The sequence below is a fragment of the Tachyglossus aculeatus genome, chromosome 11 (assembly GCF_015852505.1).
Source record: "Tachyglossus aculeatus isolate mTacAcu1 chromosome 11, mTacAcu1.pri, whole genome shotgun sequence".
Classification (NCBI taxonomy): domain Eukaryota; kingdom Metazoa; phylum Chordata; class Mammalia; order Monotremata; family Tachyglossidae; genus Tachyglossus; species Tachyglossus aculeatus.
Window position 1 is genome coordinate 5,440,498 of NC_052076.1, and position 19,278 is coordinate 5,459,775.

Genomic DNA, 19,278 nt, shown 5'->3' on the forward strand with positions numbered 1-19,278 from the left:
AATAACTCTCAGTCTGGCGGGCACAGGAGTCTGTGGGGCGGCCTGGCATGTTTTTACAATCGGGAGGCATTCCAATCCCCACGCAGCCTTGGGGTCCGTGAAGAGTTTCCCGATTATGGGTGTTGGGCTAGCAGAGATGTTGGCCCTAGGGCCCGGGTCCTGACTGATGTCCCCAGAAGGATGGGAGACGAGCCCGCGGGGCTGCTCTTCGTCCGATCAATCAATCATTCAATGGTATTTATTGAGCGCTTACTGTGTGCAGTTCACTGTACTAGGAGCTTGGAAAAGTACAGTAGAACAGTAGAGCAGTCACATTCCCTGTTTGAGACGAGCTGATAGTCTAATCTTACTTCCCGCGGCAACCACGGGCCAGAGCGCTACACCAGAGGCACATCTGGCCAAGCGGGGTGAGGGCCACCACAGCAAGGGGCCGAACTGACCCTCCGTCAGACCGTGCCCTGGAACTTACCCCACTACCATCCTGCCGCTCTGTGATGGCACTCGCAGCTGCTAAGAGCCCCACTGTTCTTCGTGGAAGAGGGCTGCTGTTGGTTAGGGCTGGCTGGCCTCTCTCCCCCATCTGGACCCAGCTGGCTTGGCAGAATGGAAAGCGAGCCCACACTGACCCATTTAACAGCTTTTTCAAAACCATCATCCTGAGGGGGCTGAGGGAAGGGACAGACCTAATGGGAAAATGGGCGGCCACGGGCTTTAAGGAAGGGTCGGGGCACCATGAAAGAGGGGCACCATGTGACAAGGATGATGGCTGGGCCGAAGACGCACGAAAGGGAATGAGAGGTGAGGCAGAAATTTACCAGGGTGGGAGGACATGGAAGAACCCTCCTGCCGATCCTCTACTTGCCCCCATTTTCCCCCAGAACGGGAGCCCCTACAATAATACCACCACCTGAGCTATTTGATAAGTGCTCACTGCGTGCCGAGCACTGTACTAAACGTTGGGGTAGAAATATGATATTCAGGTCACCAGACCCATTTGCCATTTTACAGCTTCCTGGAACACTTGGGGTTCAGGCTGAAAACAAACCGGTTTTGCCATCACCTGGGCGGGACTCCGGGGGTGGGGAGGCTGTACCGGGGAAACTGAACTTACGACCCAAAAACCCATTCGGGCGCCCAGAGCTGAACACTGCCCCGGCATTCTACGAGCCAGCCCTCTGACCGACTGGGCAACGATGGGCAGGGACGTCGCAATCAAGTCGAGAAGGCCAGGACGTCCCTTGGGGCGGTGTCAGAGTGTGGGAGCAGCACGGTATTATAGTCTGGATCCAACTGAAGGGCTACAGAGCGGTAAGAGCTGGCCAGATTGCTCGATGGCCAGGTGCCCCCCGCCCGGCCTCCCCACCGAAGCCACGTCCAACTTTGAGCAGTTCCGTGGGTGTCATCCGAGGCTATATTCGGCATCCGACGGCAAGACCGGATCCCAAACAACCAAGTCCTAGAACGCAGCCCGCCTCCTGGCAGTGAAACGACGAGCCGGGCTCACTGCCGCCCAGCTGGCTGGCGCATGTGAGGAGAATGGATGGCAGCAGGATATCCGACCGGCTGGCTACCGTGGGGTGGACTGGAATTGGAAAACCTTAAACCATTTCCCCTGCCCTCCTCGCTTTCAGGCCCAGAAAAGCACGGTGTCGGACGATGCCGCCTCCCGGCTCAAAAGCGGGAGTGATTCCCTGCAACTCGACCGGCACGTTCCCCTGAAATGGAGGGACTTCTTTTCGAGGAGAAACGTCCCAAGGTTTACGACAAGGAGGACGAAGCGAAAACGGGGCCAGGCGCTGCAGACGGCAAACATGACGATACGCCAAGCGACGGTCTTAGCGTGTTCCCAATGTGATCCGGACGGCGGGTCCCACATCGGCCTTTGCAGCCACACCCACAAAAAACACGTGAATTTCACCATCAGTGGCATCTTCTTTGAGAACGAGGAAGGAAGCAAGGTGTAGGATTTCTAATCATACACACCCACTTCTCCCAAAACTCACGTTCTCACCGAACTTCCCCATTAAGGAAAACCCCAACTGAAGTCCTCACTCTGCCCTGTTTCCAAACCGGTTCTCATCCCCAAAAGGACCTCCCCAAACTCCCTAATCATGTTCTTCCCCAAACACATGGTGAACACATGTAGTTTTGTCAGAGCTGTCGTGAAGCAATATAATCTAAGCTCATTGTGGGCTTGGAATGTGTCTGTTTATTGTTATATTTTACTCTCCCCAGTGCTTAGTAGTGCTCTGCACACGGCAAGCGCTCAATAAACACAACTAACTGACGTAATTTAGGAAGGAGTTATTAAAAAGGCCACGTGGCAGAACCACAATTCTCAGAGTCCTAACCTAATGGAGCTTCTTCCCAGCGGCTCCTCTAGATTGGTAAAGATGAAAGAAAAATCACACTCGACCCTATGGACTAGAAGAGTCCATTAAGCATCTCTGGGATGCCTGGCTTCAGTTCTCCAACTGCGGGGCATCACCTGTTCATCCTCCTACTTAGAACTGTGAGCCCAATGAGGGGCTGTGTCCCATCTGATTATCTTTTATCTGCCCCAGCACTATGTTGGCACACAGTGTTCAACAAATACTATCATTACTATTATTAGACATCCAGCACTCGGTCTGCATCTGATCCTATACTACACCCTACAAATTGGCATTGCCATCCAACTCGGACACCCTCGCCTTTCAGGGATGGGCAGGATTCCAAAGATTAAAGAATTGAATCCAGCTGTTCTTATCGTCTCATCGCTTCGGGGAGATCAAATTAGCTGGATTCCTTCAAAAATACGGAAGAAAAAAAATCATCCCAACGGAGCTGTTTCTGAAGACTGCCGATCAGCCCAGGTCAGGTGGTGCCCACTGGCAGGTTGTTCCAGGAACTAAGGCTACAAAAGAAATCAACCCTCCCGCATCAAACTGTACTTTTGCAACGGGAGGGATCAGAGGACAGGAAATGGCCATATGTCAGATTTCTGATCCAGTTGATGTGTGATGGGAGGTTCTGTTTTTCCCCTAAGTGCCCCAGGCTAACATTCGAGACCTGGAGAGAGAGCTGCTTTATCAATAACTAGAGCAATCGTGCAAATGATGACCCCAGGTGGGAGTCAGGGTTAAAATTCAAATAGGCCGTCGAACAAACAGAATTTAAATAATGGGCCACCATTTAGCTGGTGTTTGTGGCCTTCTTTTTATAAGAATTCCACACTAAGAGTAAAGCGGCAGAGAGTTAAGAAAAACAGTCAAAGTAAGCGGTATCAAATATTAACTGAGGAGGAGTGACAGTTTTGTTTTCAAATGGGAAATCCAGGCCAGGGGTTTTCAGTTCAACTGCACTGTGACTCTTTCCATGTTCGGGCCCTGACACTGTTAAGTCCCAAACAGCAGGGGTGCTTAAATGCTCAGGGTTTTCAGGCAAAAGGTTTGATTCACACTAGAAATTAGTATCTGCAAAGAGCTACCCTTTGATCTACTAAAGCCTAGTTATATAGAAATGAATACGTTTTTCCATTCAGGTTTCACCTGGATATTTTCATATGCCTCACATCAGAGCCAATTTTTGATTATTCAGGGTAATAGTAAAAAGTAACGGGAGTCTCTAAAATTAAACCAAATCTGGCTTTAGAATTTCAGACTGTGTATCTTTGCAGACACAGAAATCCACACTCTGTAAATTTCAAAAACGTTATTCTACAGCAAAAGAAAAAAAAACTGCAATTATGTCACAGGTACTTGCAATATAATAATAATGATGGTATTTGTTAAGCACTTACTATGTGCAAAGCTCTGTTCTAAGTGCTGGGGAGGTTACAAGGTGGTCAGGTTGTCCCACTGGGGGCTCACAGTTTTAATCCCCATTTTACAGATGAGGTAACTGAGGCACAGAGAAGTGAAGTGACTTGCCCTAAGTCCCACAGCTGACAGTTGGCAGAGTCGGCATTTGAACCCATGACCGGTTGAGCCAAAGCCCGGGCTCTTTCCACTGAGCCAACGGTGAGGGGACAGGAGGGAGACCTTTGGATTTACAAAGCTCTGTTAATTAATTACTCTGTTAAATAACACTATGGAGCCTGGGAAAATCTTCCTTCGTCTAGGAGACGAATATTCAGAGGCAAGGCGGTGGACCAGTCAGCGGTCAGCCAGAGATGACACCCGTTTCTAACAGCGCCATTGGTCTACGCTGATTCAAGTAGGAACAGCTTAGAAAAAGGGCCCGTCAAGTAGAGGCCAACTATAAAAGAAAATTCATCTCTCGCAGGGCAGCCACACAGCAGTTCTTTTTATTTCACGTGACATTCCAGGGGTCAGACTCGACGCTTAGATACATACGGTTCCGGAGAGGACGTCATGAGGGCAGCAGTTGAGGAGGTGACTCTTGCAGACTCGGTCATCACTGAATTTGATTCGCTGACGGGTGGTGTCTCCTGCAACACAGGAACCGGCAACACCCAAGGTTAGAGGATGGGGGGCACGTTCCTTTTCAGAAAGTCCGTTTAAATGCCGCATGAAAGTGAAAATAATCTAACGACTATCAGGATGGGGGGGCTCGCCCATTTAATCCCCTGCACAAAAACCCCGATTTTACATCGGGTACTGCAGTCGGCACTGAAGTGGATGAAGGGAGGGGGAGGGCGGGGGGAAAAAAAAGGCAGATGCAGTTCGGAAAGTCTTACAGTTGAAATCGCAGTGCGCTAAGGGGATAAAATGTACCAGGCCATGAGAGTTGTTCTTTAATGTTCTAAAAGGCCTTTACTCCATATTCTAGATCGGAAACGGTTGGTTTAACCTCAAAAAGGAAAGGCAGGAAAAAGAATCTTGCAAACAAATAATACACACTGCGAATGCCCACTGTCCCCCAGCGCCAACTCGTCCACTGTTTGGTTCCATCTGGAACGACGCCCCTTGGTGCGGGGGGTGGGGGGTGGGGGGGTGGCAGGAGGGAAGGAGGCAACGTTAGCGACGGTGGAATAATGCGCTGGAAAGGATACAAACCTGGAAGGTGCTCACACACCAGTAAACAAAGAGACAGTACCTACACAACAGTCAGGATATGCAACAGGGAAATTTCAAGCCTCCCGGTAGCCCCCATTCCCTACCTATCCTGGACGGGCCCTAGGCTGGACTAAATGCTGAGCTGGAAGAGCTGGGTCTATCGTTAATTCAGTCTTCAAGGTGGCACGTTGCATTTCCTAGAGCAGCAGAAATACCAACCTGATAACCGGATACTGCTGCCCAACTGCAGGACGGAGGTCGTAAACAACCTTCGTTTAAAACTAAGTGTTCAAGATGTTATTTTACTGAAATTTCTCTCCTTTAAAAAAAAATCCAAAACCAATTAAAAAAAAAAAAAAACAGACCCAAACACCACCCACGTTTCACCCACGTACATTTTCAGGAAGACATTCTTGTTGTCAAAAAGAGATCATTTCTAAGGAACTGTCCTTCCGAAAATGCAGAGTGGTGTGTCCTGGGAGAACGGATACTTTCTCAGTTTTAACCTGAAATGCTCTAACAATCACTCAGAAGTGAAAACATACTGGTGAATTACTGAAGTGAGGGCAGCTGCTAGGGCAAAAAAGAATATAATTCAGTTTGCTACCCTACCCAAAAATCTCAGTATTTTTTACAAGGGCAGTGGGTAAAAGGATAAAACATCCATCCACTCCACAAAAAGTGTGAGACACTCCAGGAACTCTGACGTATGTATGAAAAGGTGTAATTTTTTTCTTAACTCAATTTTTTTTTAGTTACAAAAAATCTGGTTCTCACAGCCACTGCCTTTATTCTCCCATAAAATCTCGTTTTGGGAGGATAAAAAAACCCCCGCCTGATTAAAGGCAATGCTTGGGAAATGAAGACCATCGTTTTCGGGCTAGATTTTGTTCCAACTGTTATAAATGACTTAATAAAACTTGCAACAAATACTTCCGACTTGCAAGCGGAATAAAATTTTCACAAGCAATTCACAAAACAGAGAAGCTTCAGAGCAGTTCAAGAATAGGTTTTCTAGAGGCTAGTCTCTTGTTTTAACAGGTGATGTTTAATATCCCAGATTTGGAATAAACCGTTTGGAGTTCAGGCCTGCTACTACAGAACAGAATTTGGGGAGGGCAGGGGAAGAGAGTATTTTTTGTTGTTGTTGCTTAATTTTATACACAACTGCGTATGTTCCACATTCATTAACACGTCTGAAAAGTTAGCAATAACTCACGGCTCGGCGAATGCGGGGCCTTTCTGACACTCCCTTGCAGACTGAAGTAGGCAGGCATAGAAACATTGAACCTTTATAAATAAAACAAGGGGCCAGATTGTTCATTTTGAATAGAATAAATAGACTCTGCCAGCAATTTCAAAACAGCATCTAGAAGTACATGTTGACTGTAATGATTCTTGTACATGAAAACAAAAGTAAACAAAAAAAAATCAAGATTTTTTTTTAAAAAAAAAAGGATATTCTGAACGCTACTGGCCAGGAGAGATATTTGGTGGGAGCCCAGCCAGAGGGAAGAAAGGTGACACCTGAGGTTTCAGGAGGCCTCTGACAAAGAGGTGTGTTGGGAGGAGAGTTGGGACACTTTACTTTCAATTATTTTCCAAGCTCACAGTGGACTGACCCTACAAATTAAAGCCTCTTGCTTTTCCAGACAGGCAATGAGGATTCCAAACCCCACTCCTGGATAAACACTCCTGTCCCACTAAGAGCTTCCTTTAAGACTTTGGTGGATGCTTAGATGAGAACCCAAACATTTCTTCCTAGGCTGCCTTCCGCTTACAGGCACCACCACAAAACCAACTGTACGGGGGCTTTTTGTGAGGTCGTTATTTGGGGATACTTCTAAGTAATGTTTCAGAAAAACTGCGCTTTACCACTTTTGATATAATAATCAACAGGGACATTTCATCACACCGGGTGGCTTTGTTTACGGACAACTCCCTTTTCTAAAACTCCAAGAAAATAATGGATGCAACTGTCTTTTAGAACTCGTGAGAGTGAAGGGAGGGACGTTTCGCAGAAGCATTTAAATCCATGTATAAAAATTACAAAATTAAAAGGGTACGTTCTGACATCTTGCTTTTAACAGGGCCGCGTTCTAGGGGGTACTTTAAAATCAGGGCCTTTGGGGAAAAGATCTAAACCCTCATGTAGTAATATTAGCTGTTGGGAGACGGCTGCTCCTCAAGGTAATTCTAAAAAAGAACAGAGAGACCTCGGATTCCAAGGAACAGCTTGTAAAGTATTTGTTTCCGGCTGCTTCTCAGAAGTTTACTTAAACTTTTAGAGCATAATTTACCAAAGTTCAGGGAATGGCATCATCTGCTACGTCGCACATTCTTGATGAGCCAAGCTAGCTCCATCAAAAGAGTAATCCCAAATGATTTTGTATTTGACCGTGGAAAGGATGCCTGAGCTTTTATCGGAGAAGAACTGAGAGCACGAGACACTAAATGATTCTGAGGCAGCCTGAGGTTGGAGTCACGGTCCCACCAGGGCTCGGCCCTTGCCCAGCGGAGCCGTGAGGGTGATCCCGCTCAGACTAGGGGTGATGGGGGGGTGGGAGGAGCCTAGCACCGAGTTAGAGTTTCCTTTGGGAAGCTGTCACCTGCACAGAAGGGGTGTGAGTTGTTTTTTGGGTTTTTTTTAATGGGGGGCACGGAACCTAACAGAGCCTAAGCAGTGTGTGGCTTCCTCTGGGATCAGGGCCAGGACGGGATGTCTAAAAGCACTCCTCCAGGGGGCTGGGAGTGACAGCGCCCACAGTCCGGACCCAGCGGGACGCTGAGCGGAAGATTGGGGGGCTGGGGTGCGATCGATGGCTGAGGGCTACAGCACTTGCGGGAAGGTGACTGTCATAGGCTACGCCACGGCTGAGGGAACGTTCACAAAAAGAAGATCTTTGCGAATAAATACCGCTTCTGTGTTCGTCAAGGTCTGGCCCAAACCATATTTCTGAAAGGAACTTGGATGAAAAAGTTCCCAGAAGAGATGGCAGTAGTGATGGAAACAAAGATCCCAAAGGATCGTGAATAACACTTCCCAGCTTTAAGTGCAAGGATTCCAGGGTAGGGAGGAGGGGAGGCTGGAACGTCAGATCCCATAATAATCTTTCGGGGGCACCCCGGTCCCAGAGATTTCTCTACTCTGCCCACCGCAGGGACACCCTGATTCTCAAACCCCCTCTCTAGGACTCCTGCCCCTTTCTCCATTCCAAAACACCTAGAAAGAGGATGGACATCAATCAAAACTACATGCCAATCCCTATGTTAGAACCAACCAGTTCACAGGGCCAAGTAATTCCAGCTCTATTAATGTAAATGGAGCTGGAGAATCTTCTCACGTGGGCAAAGTCCCCTGAGAAAAATAATCCAAACCACAAAAAGCAGAGCCTAGCGCTAGCACCCAAGTCTAAACAGCAGAGCTGACACAAGACCCATTTCTTTAGAACATTTATGCTGTAAATAAATTCGGCAGTCCACTTGCCCTGTTGATCCATTCTCTTCTCCTTCCTACAGCCCAGCTTGTTATCCAAAACAAACCTTTGAAAATCGAACATCATTTCTGACTCTCCTGTTTACCAACCCATTTGCTGCTCCTGCCTTTCCCACTTTGGGAATGGCCCATTCTCTTAGTTCTGCCCAACCGCATCTTTCCTATCCTTCCAAGAAGTCACCTCCTCTAACTAACCCTACACTTGTCTACTCACGTCATCCCATCAGTCATCTGAACATGCTCATAGAGGTCTGTCTGCTCATTCATTCAATCAATCAAGCAATACCATTTCTTGAAAACTTTAGGGAAGTTAAGGGATATTTACGGGAGCAACGTGGTCTAGTGGAAAGAGCATGGGACTGGGAGTCGGAGGACCCGGGTTCTAATTCAGTTCCACCACCTCCCTGCTGTGCGACCGTGGGCAAGTAATTTAAATTCTTTGGACATCAGTCTCCTCAACTGCAAAATGGGGATTCAATACCTATTCAGACTGTGAGCCGCTGACTGACTGGAATCTATCCCAGAGCTTAGAATGGTGTTTGATATATAGTAAGCAATTAAAATATTATAAAAACCAACGCCCCCCCCCCCCCAAAAAAAAACAACAACTTGTCTACAGAACACTGAACTAGTCACTTGAGAGTACAATATGAGAGATTCCTCTCTGCCCTCGAGGAGTTTACGATCCAATAGAGACAGGCAGACATAAATTACATAAAACTGAGGGAACAAGATGAAAATGTACACATACATGTGATAGCTGCAAGAGAATGGAAAATTAAAATAACTTTTACATACATGCTCGACTTATTTACATTTTTATCTTCACAAATTTATTTAGCTGCTTCACCCTGATGTGCTTTGAATGACAGCTGCTTTATCCTTGTTCTTCCTCCTCTTTTCGCTTTCCATAACTAATTTCTCTGTCTACCACACGAAAGTGTAAGCTCCTTGAGGTCAGGAACGTTTGCCTTGTTACTCCTGTACTGTGTCTTATTAACAAGACATGTTCCCTGACCTTAAGGAGTCTGTGTTTTGTTAACAAGACTTGTTCCCTGACCTTAAGGAGTCTATTAACAATAATAATAACAACAATAATAATAGTATTTGTTTGGCACTTACTATGTGTCAAACAATATACTAAGCGCTGGGGAAGAGCCCAGGTAATCAGGTCCCACATGGGACTCCCAGTCTAAGTACGAGGGATAAGAAGTGCTAAGTCCCTATTGTGCAGACGAGGGAACTGAGGCACAAAAAGGTGAAGTGAGTTGACCTTGGTCACATTAAGAAGTGGCAGAGCTAAGACTAGAACCCAGGTCCTCTGACTCCAAGACCTGTGTCTTTCCATTAGGCCATGCTGCTTAATACACTGCCTAACACTTAGTATGTGCTCAATAAATACCTTGATTGATTGAAATGGAGTTTGTAAATGGATATATTAATTTGTTTTCAACACTAGCCTCTATTATTTTTTTCCCCTCTAATTTTTCATATGGGCATTGGTGTCGTCTCGTCTTTCTCATTAGCTCAAAAGCTGCTCAAAGGTAAGGATGGGGTCCTTTATTTCTTTTTGTTTGCTCCCTAAGGGCTTAGGACAGTGTGCCTCCTGGGACACTGTGAGCCCACTCTTTTAGACTGGGAGCCCACTGTTGGGTAGGGACCGTCTCTATATGTTGCCAACTTGTACTTCCCAAGCGCTTAGTACAGTGCTCTGCACACAGTAAGCGCTCAATAAATACGATTGATGATGATGATGACCATGGGGACTACCATAGGTGGACAAAGGCACACATGGCAGGTCATCACATTTCTAGACTGTGAGCCCACTATTGGGTAGGGACTGTCTCTATATGTTGCCAACTTGTACTTCCCAAGCGCTTAGTACAGTGCTCTGCACACAATAAGCGCTCAATAAATACGATTGATGATTTCACCTGATGCAGGGTGGGTACTATACACATGTACACACCCCACCCCGCCTTCCTCGGAAAAAGACAAGTCTCTAGGCTGCTCTTAGAATCACTCAAGTGCCTATGAGAATCAATCCGTCGTATTTTTCGAGTGCCCAACGCTATACTGGGCACCTGGGAAAGAAGAGCCGAGTCAGTAGATGCTATCCTTGCCCTGAAGGAGCCTATATTCTAGTGGCCTGATCTTCTTCAGCTGATCTGAATTCCTCCATAAAGGATTGGATCCAGTTCAGCTGCGGAGGAAATGCTCTGCTACCCTTTGGAGATTCCAGAGTGATTTCATGTTCAGCTGGCGGAGTAAGTCTGAGGCCTGCAGCACATCATTCTGTTAACTTCAGAAACAAGTGAATGACTTTGGGTTGTTAATGAGCAATAAAACGATTTTCTTCCATTAGCTGGTATCACTGGAAGTGTGCTACTGAACTGTCATCCTAAAATCACGACTTACGTTTCCTAAACTGGGGGAAACCTCTATTTTCAGAGCAATGCGGCCTTTGAAAACTGCACATCTTTCACAGAAAACTTCCCCTGAATTGACTACTGGGTGGAACAACAAAACTACTTTTCATTATTACTTCTGTAACAATTAAAGCAATTTTAGTATTCATTATGTAAAACTTTATACCCTGTACCCACTGACCTTTTTTATTGAAATGTTAAAACAGCTACAATTTCCCGTAAGGATTTGCAGAACCCTTTTTTCACCTCACAGCAAAATGCCTGCAGGGAAGTTTTAGCTCAGGAATGAAAAAAAAAATTGGCAGGGGCATCGCATATATTTTATTATACGGAATTATTCTCTTCCAGTAGGGCACAGAGCAAAGAATTCTCCTATCTGGCAAAATTTCTACATGAACACGTAATGAAGATGAACATGTACATGAGGACAGCTTTTCAATACGCGGTGGCCTCAAATGCAACAAGGAAATAGGCGGGAAAGGGGGTATCACATTTTTATAATAAATAGCATCATTAAAACAATTACTATGGGCCAAACACTGTACTAAGCACTGTGGTGGATACAGTTTGAACGATCCCTGGGGTAGAGAAGCAGCGTGGCTCAGTGGAAAGAGCATGGGCTTGGGAGCCAGGTCACGGGTTCTAATCCCAGCTCCACCACTTATCAGCTCTGTGACTTTGGGCAAGTTACTTGACTTATCTGTGCCTCAGTTACCTCATCTGTAAAATGGGGATTAAGACTGTGAGCCTCACGTGGGACAACCTGATTACCTTGTATCGCCCCCCCCCCCGTGCTTAGAACAGTGCTTCACACATAGCAACGCTTAACAAACGCCATCATTATTACTATTATTAGATACAAGATAATCAGAGTGGCCAGTTTCTACCCCACACGAGGCTCACAGTTTAAGAGGGAGGGCAAACAGGCTTTTAATCCCATTTTACAAATGAGGAAACTGAGGCACAGAGAAGGTGAGTGATCTAACTATGGTCACCCAACAGGCAGGTGGAAGAGCCAGAACAAGAACCCAGGTCTCCTGACTCTCAGCCACAAGCTCTTTTCAGTCAGCCACAATAATAATAATAATGGCATTTATTAAGTGCTTACTATGTGCAAAGCACTGTTCTAAGCACTGGATGCCTTCATATATTTTCAAAGTGGCATGTTAAACACTTTCTATCAATCAATCAATCGTATTTATTGAGCGCTTACTGTGTGCACAGCACTGTACTAAGCGCTTGGGAAGTACAAGTTGGCAACATATAGAGACAGTCCCTACCCAACAGTGGGCTCACAGTCTAAAAGCTTTCCATGTACCAGGCACTTCCTAAGCACCGAGGTTGACACAAGCTAATCGGGTTGGACACAGTTCACGTCCCACACTGGCGCTTGCCGTCTTAATCCCCATTTTCCAGACAAGGGAACTGAGGCCCAGAAAAATGACATGACTTGCCCAAGGTCACGCAGCAAACAAGTGACGGAGCCAGGACTTGTGCATGGAACAATTTCCTGGACAAAAACCCACTTCTGGCCACGGCACCATGGTGGGGCAAGAAGTAACTGTTGCCAATTTGTACTTCCCAAGCGCTTAGTACAGTGCTCTGCACATAGTAAGCGCTCAATAAATACGATTGATGATGATGATGATGAAGTAACGGCCAGGGTCCATAGCTGCTGCGGTCTCCGCCGGCCCCGCTGGCCAGCTCTTTCCACGGTTCCTGCTGCGGCGGCCCGTCTGATGAGATGTCGCTGGTGGTCCTTCAGTCAGAGCCCCTTGACGACCAGTGGCCTGCTCACCCGCCATGGACTTTACCCAGACGGCTTACTCTGTAATATGGACTCTCCGCTTCTCCGCTTCGCGGAGATGGGCGGTGGGGAAAAGGAACGAGTGTGATGGGAGGGCGAAGATTATCGGCTCCCTTTTTGGAATGGTATTTGTTAAGGGCTTACTATGTGCCAAGCACTGGACCTAAGTGCTGCAGTAGATACAGGCATCAGGCAGAAACTCCTCACCCTGGGCTTCAAGGCTGTCCATCCATCCATCACCTCGCCCCCTCCTACCTCACCTCCCTTCTCTCCTTCTCCAGCCCAGCCCGCACCCTCCGCTCCTCTACCGCTAATCTCCTCACCGTACCTCGTTCTCGCCTGTCCCGCCATCGACCCCCGGCCCACGTCATCCCCCGGGCCTGGAATGTCCTCCCTCTGCCCCTCCGCCAAGCTAGCTCTCTTCCTCCCTTCAAGGCCCTGCTGAGAGCTCACCTCCTCCAGGAGGCCTTCCCTGACTGAGCCCCTTCCTTCCTCTCCCCCTAGTCCCCCTCTGCATCCCCCATCTTACCTCCTTCCCTTCCCCACAGCACCTGTATATATGTATATATGTTTGTACATATTTATTACTCTATTTATTTATTTATTTACTTGTACATATCTATCCTATGTATTTCATTTTGTTAGTATGTTTGGTTTTGTTCTCTGTCTCCCCCTTTTAGACTGTGAGCCCACTTTTGGGCAGGGACTGTCTCTATATGTTGCCAATTTGTACTTCCCAAGTGCTTAGTACAGTGCTCTGCACATAGTAAGCGCTCAATAAATACGACTGATGATGACGATGATATAGGCCCTCTGCCACCTGAGGCTCACGGTCTTAATCTCTATCTTACAGATGAGGAAGCTGAGGCCCGGAAAAGTTAAGTGACTTGCCCAAGGTCCGACAGCAGACAGGCGAGGGTGCTGTGTGTGGGAAGATGGTGTGTGGGAGTCTTCTAGACTGTGAGCCCATTGTGGGCAGGGACTGTCTCTGTTGCTGAACTGTACTTTCCAAGTTCATTCATTCAATCATACTTATTGAGCGCTTACTGTGTGCAGAGCACTGTACTAAGCACTTGGGAAGTACAAGTTGGCAACATATAGGAGACGGTCCCTACCCAACAGCGGGCTCACAGTCTAGAAGACGGAGACAGACAACAAAACATATTAACAAAATAAAATAAATAGAACAAATATGTACAAATAGAGTAATAAATATGTACAAACATATATACATATATACAGATGCTGTGGGGAGGGGAAGAAGGTAAGATGGGGGATGGGGAGAGGGAGGAGGGGGAGAGGAAGGAGGGGAATCAGTCTGGGAAGGCCTCCAAGTGCTTAGTACAGTGCTCTGCACACAGTAAGTGCTCAATAAATACAACCGAATGAAATAAAGATTGTAAGGTCCTTCTTGGCAGGGATCATAAACAGCTACTTCTTGGTACTGTACTGTCTGAAGCAGCTAGTACAGCGCTTTGTACTCAATAGAAGAGAAGCAGCGTGGCTCAGTGGAAAGAGTCAGGGCTTTGGAGTCAGGGGTCATGGGTTCAAATCCCTGCTCCGCCAATTGTCAGCTGTGTGACTTTGGACAAGTCACTTCACTTCTCTGGGCCTCAGTGACCTCATTCGTAAAATGGGGATTAAGACTGTGAGCCTCCCGTGGGACAACCTGATCACCTTGTAACCTCCCCAGCGCTTAGAACAGTGCTTTGCACATAGTAAGCGCTTGATAAATGCCATCATTATTATTAATAGCCCCACTGATAGATCATGTGTTCTACCATTATTGTACTCTTTCAAGTCCCTGGTACAGTGCTCTGTACACAATAGCCCCTCAAATACCACTGACCGATCATGTCTTCTACCACTGTTGTATTCTCTCAAGTGTTTATTCCAGTGCTCTTTAAGTATACTTTAAGTATACTGTGTTTACCTTTACTGTGTTTACAACACCTTGTAACCTCCCCAGCACTTAGAACAGTGCTTTGCACATAGTAAGCGCTTAATAAATGCCATTATTATTATTATTATTATTATTATTGTTCTGATGGCTGAATTAGGACAAAGGGAAACAAATGGGCCAAAAATCTAAACCAATCAGGGCACCCTCAGATGGGGACTTGCCCTTACCCTCTTCGTAATTTTACTGTCAACCTCCCCTGCTAAACTGTAGGATTCTTGAGGGCCAGAATTTTGTCTGCTAAACCTATGTCACTCTCCCAAGTGTTTGGTACAATGCTCTGCACAGAGCAAGCACTCAATAAATACTACTGATTGAGTGAAGTAGCCAGAACATGTTGACAGAAATCAGAATTTACAGAAATTGTTCTGTGGGTTAGGAGGGAATCTTTCACAGTCCAAAGTCAACCCATGGGTTGCCAAATCATCTCTACATAATGTATAAGTGCTTACTTCTAGGCAATTATTCATTCAATCGTATTTATTGAGTGCTTACTGGGCGTAGGGTACCGTACTAAGCGCTTGAGAGGGTACAATACAACAATAAACAGGCACATTCCCTGCCAGTTATCAATGGTGCAGTGTCTGTGGATGATGAGTGAAGCTTTGCAAGGGTCGATCCAGCTGCTATTTAACTATTTTAAATAGTTATTTTATTTTTAAAAATAAAATATTTTATTTACTATTTAATTAAATATTTAATAAATATTTAATATTTAAAATAAAACTATTTTATTCATGACAGATGGAAAGAGCTTGCCCCTTAAATCTGCTCGCAAGACCACCGGACAGCACCTTACGGTGGTTTGCGCCCTGACAAATCTGATTAAATTTCAAAACGGCCATGACAAGTTGGCTCTAAAACAGATGAAGTCCAAAAGGGCCAGGAGTCAGCATAATTAATATGGAAAAAAAGATACCACATGAATGGAAGAAGGACTATGACTTGTTTTGTTTAGATCTGTCTGGGAAAGATCTGGGGGGTCAAGTGAAGTCAACAATCCTGTGCTGCTTTAAAAAAAAAGGCAGGAAGATTCTGGGGTATCATCACCAATCGTATTTATTGAGCGCTTACTATGTGCAGAGCACTGTACTAAGCGCTTGGGAAGTACAAATTGGCAACATATAGAGACAGTCCCTACCCAACATTGAGGTATGTAAATATAGGGTAACCATGAAGTAATTTTCTAGACTGTGAGCCCGCTGTTGGGTAGGGACCGTCTCTATATGTTGCAAACTTGTACTTCCCAAGCGCTTAGTCCAGTGCTCTGCACACAGTAAGCGCTCAATAAATATGATTGAATGAATGAATGAAAGTAATCCTTCCTCTCACCCAGCACAGAACGGGCCGCACAGACAGCCTCAACTCACAGCTCATGGCACATACTGAACAACAGCAAATCTCTCATGAACTGATAAACATATTTAAGCATCAGTATGTTCCTATTCCTGGTGAAAATCTCCATGATTGTGTTTTTCCGTCATTTTCAGATTCAGCTTTTGGGGAACAGTCGTTTGGTTTAAGACTTTGTTTCCTAAGGCTTTTTTCGGACGAATATGTTATATTCAGTTTGAGGCCACACAACTTGATGAGCGGTGTGAAACTAAAAAAAAAAAGCACAAAAAAACGGTTCACTCTTTGATAAATAGGTGCTAAAAGTAAAAGACTAAGAGGAAGGAGGCTTAATTAGCCTGAGAACAAGGCAGCCAATAGGAGGCTTAACAACAGGGTTCAGATATGAGGGGATCGTTGGGGAGAGGCAGCAAATCACTCACACCTTGCCCAGCTGCGAAATCAAGGATGGCAAGGCACCAAAATCAGCCCCTACCCATCTTCCCCTCAAGCTTAGAGGGAGAGGGAGAAAGACAGAGAGAGAGGGAAGGCAGATACATAGAGCCCACTGCTCTTTTTCTCTTTCAGCATCCATTTCAGGAAGTAACCAGGACACACTTCATTTAGTTAGCCTGAGCCCTGTTCGTCAAACGACCCGGCCAAGTCCGGAAAAGCAGGAGTGCGTCAACTTCAGCGTCCACGCTGCGTTCTGCCAAGCTAAAAGTCTCCCGGCTTTACTCGGCTCTTCCCATTTCAAGAGGCTTCCCAATTCCTGGCTAAAATTCCTCTCCTCCTTTTAAGTAAATAAGTGAATAAAAGGTCATTTGGGATCATTCCTTTAAATAGAGAACTAAGGTTACTTTGGACTCACTCATTTATGATGCATTCTGACTACACCCATCTCTTGCCCTTGAGAATCGAGTTCATATCTGCAGTTTCCTTTTAGATCGTGTGCTTTTGATGAGTTGTGTGGGTTTTTTTGTTTTTTACTACATTGTACGTGTCCATGTAAACTTAAAGTGCTCTTACATAGTATGTACAGCCAGATCCTGCCACAATAATATAAACCGCTTCCCAACATACTGCTGAATAAAGCGGCATGCCATTAAAAAGTCTTCATAGTGGGAGTCCTCCACATAATCATTTGTCTTGGAAGGACAGGAAAGGCAGTAGGGGGGAAGGAAATAATAATCATTAACAATAACTGTGGTATTTGTTAAATGCTTACTAGGTCAAGCACTGTAGTAAGCACTGGGGTAGATACAAGATAATCAGGTCCCACAGGGGGCTCACATTAAATAGGAGGGAGACTATATGCTGAATTCCCATTTAGCAGATAAGGGAACTGAGGCACAGAGAAGTAAAGCGATTTGCTCAAGTTCACCTAGTAGGCAAGTGGCAGAGTGAGGATTAGAACTCAGGTCCTCTTCTCTCCATGACACAGGAAGCTCTGGAGACCCTTTGTAAAGGCAGCAAACCCCCTGTTCCCACTCTGTAGCCCCAGGAACAGTTTGACACAATCCTGGCAAGGCCGGAGTTTTTCCCCAAAAGGAAAACTGCCCTCTCCCTCTCCTACTACCTCCAACCAACAAAGCCAACTGATGACAGGCCAACACGGAAATTGAGCACATCAAGGGGTCCCCTAACACTTAATAGTGAGAAAATCACAGGGCTGGCTGACACTTAAAAGTCCTTTAATCAAAAAGAGCCTTCAGAGGCAGGTCTTTCTCAGAGCACTGAAACAACCTCAGAGAGATGAGACTTAAGCCTTTTTTTTTTTTTAAAGACCTCCAAAACACTTCATCATGTCTTCTTTGGGAAGCCCATCCCAGGATTTCATTGTCACCACAATGTTCAGTCTTCCTTTCCTAATAGAGCGCTCCTAGCTATTTCACCAGTTTATGTAGATTAGATACACAATCACTGAATAAGTTATGGCAACGTTGCAAAATCCAGTTCAACCACTGAGCAGAGCCTGCCCACAGGCCCCAAACATCGTAGTTTCTTTCTGACAGAGTTCAAAAAGGCGGACTGAATCCTTGCTCTCCCCTTTCCGTGACTGAGCTGTATGGAAAAGTATCGTCATTTTTCAGGAATTTGGAGATAGAGGAATCCACGATGAGGATGACGATTCTGTCATTAATATTACCTCTCATCATGAAAACACACCAGAAGCTGTGCTCTTCCAATAAATGCCCATGGGTAAAATGTTCCTAGAAGATATCTAACCTGACTGGATGAAACGAGATGAAAAGTCGAGATGGCCACAGTGAAAGCAAAAGAAGATACGGGGTGACCCAAAAGAAGCCCCATTCATTTTTTGTTGCTCATTGTCAACTGTATAATTAACTGCTAACTTTGGCTGCCTGACACCCAGAAGTGAAATAACACTAGACAAAACAGTTTAATGGTTTCAAGCTTGTACGAGCTAGTTTCCATTAAACTCTTACTCACTTGGTGAGGATAATGTAATCCACATTGGCTTAAAGAACACAAATCCACGCGATCCAAAAACCAACACACACACCCACATTATGTTGCCCCCATGACTGTGTTGGCTCCTATACTGAAGGGAAAGAAAAGGGGAGTGTGGAGCCACAGGGTGGAAGCTAGTTCACCTAATCCAGATATTTCGGATAATGGAATTGATGCAAATTCGACTGCCACAGCTCCTCTTCCCAGCTCTTGAAGCCCTTAGGCAGCTGTAAATACTTTCTCGGCCTGTCTGCTTCTCCCAGTAGACTGAAGAGACTGGAGAGAAAACAGTGTGTCTTCTACCTCTCCTGTAGCCTCTCAAGCCATCGGTACGGTGCTCTAAGTGCTCAAGACATCCTGCTGCTTAAGAGATGGCTTTGCCCTCAGTTGGCACTCGATAAACATCACTGGCCCATAGGAAAAATTGAGGACTTGGGCTGGGAGCTGACTTGCTTCATGCTAAAATGGGCTCCTATACCGGAGGGCCACAAATCCAACCATGGGGAGCAGTTTAAGGACACCACTCCCACCACTGATGGGTGTGTGTGTGTGTAAGCTCGCCAGTGACCGACAACCAATCTCAAATGACTCATATTCTTGTAGAAAACATCCAATTTGGCTCCATGGCTCCCCAGACCCTGTGCTTCCATACACTTTTAGGGTGGGGTGGCATCACTCCAGGTTAATGGAGTTCCTTTAGGATTGTACCTCTGATCCCCACAGACTCCATGGGCCTGGCAGGTGCCTTAACGTAGTAACAGGCTACATAACCTAATTTA

At 45.9% G+C, this 19,278-nt stretch overlaps 1 protein-coding gene across 4 annotated transcripts in view; it reads right to left on the reverse strand.

Moving 5' to 3' along the window:
* The window catches only part of LOC119934066 (putative RNA-binding protein Luc7-like 2), a 41,781-nt gene that overhangs the window by 13,926 nt on the left and 8,577 nt on the right, over window positions 1–19,278 (reverse strand). For 2 of the 4 annotated variants that reach the window (XM_038753444.1, XM_038753447.1), the window contains exon 2: window positions 4,338–4,432. In XM_038753444.1, the coding sequence (XP_038609372.1) occupies window positions 4,338–4,432 (95 nt within the window). Of the gene's footprint in view, window positions 1–4,337; window positions 4,433–4,844; window positions 4,868–6,219; window positions 6,291–19,278 lie in introns of those variants that run through there. The other 2 variants (XM_038753445.1, XM_038753448.1) reach the window with 2 other exon arrangements.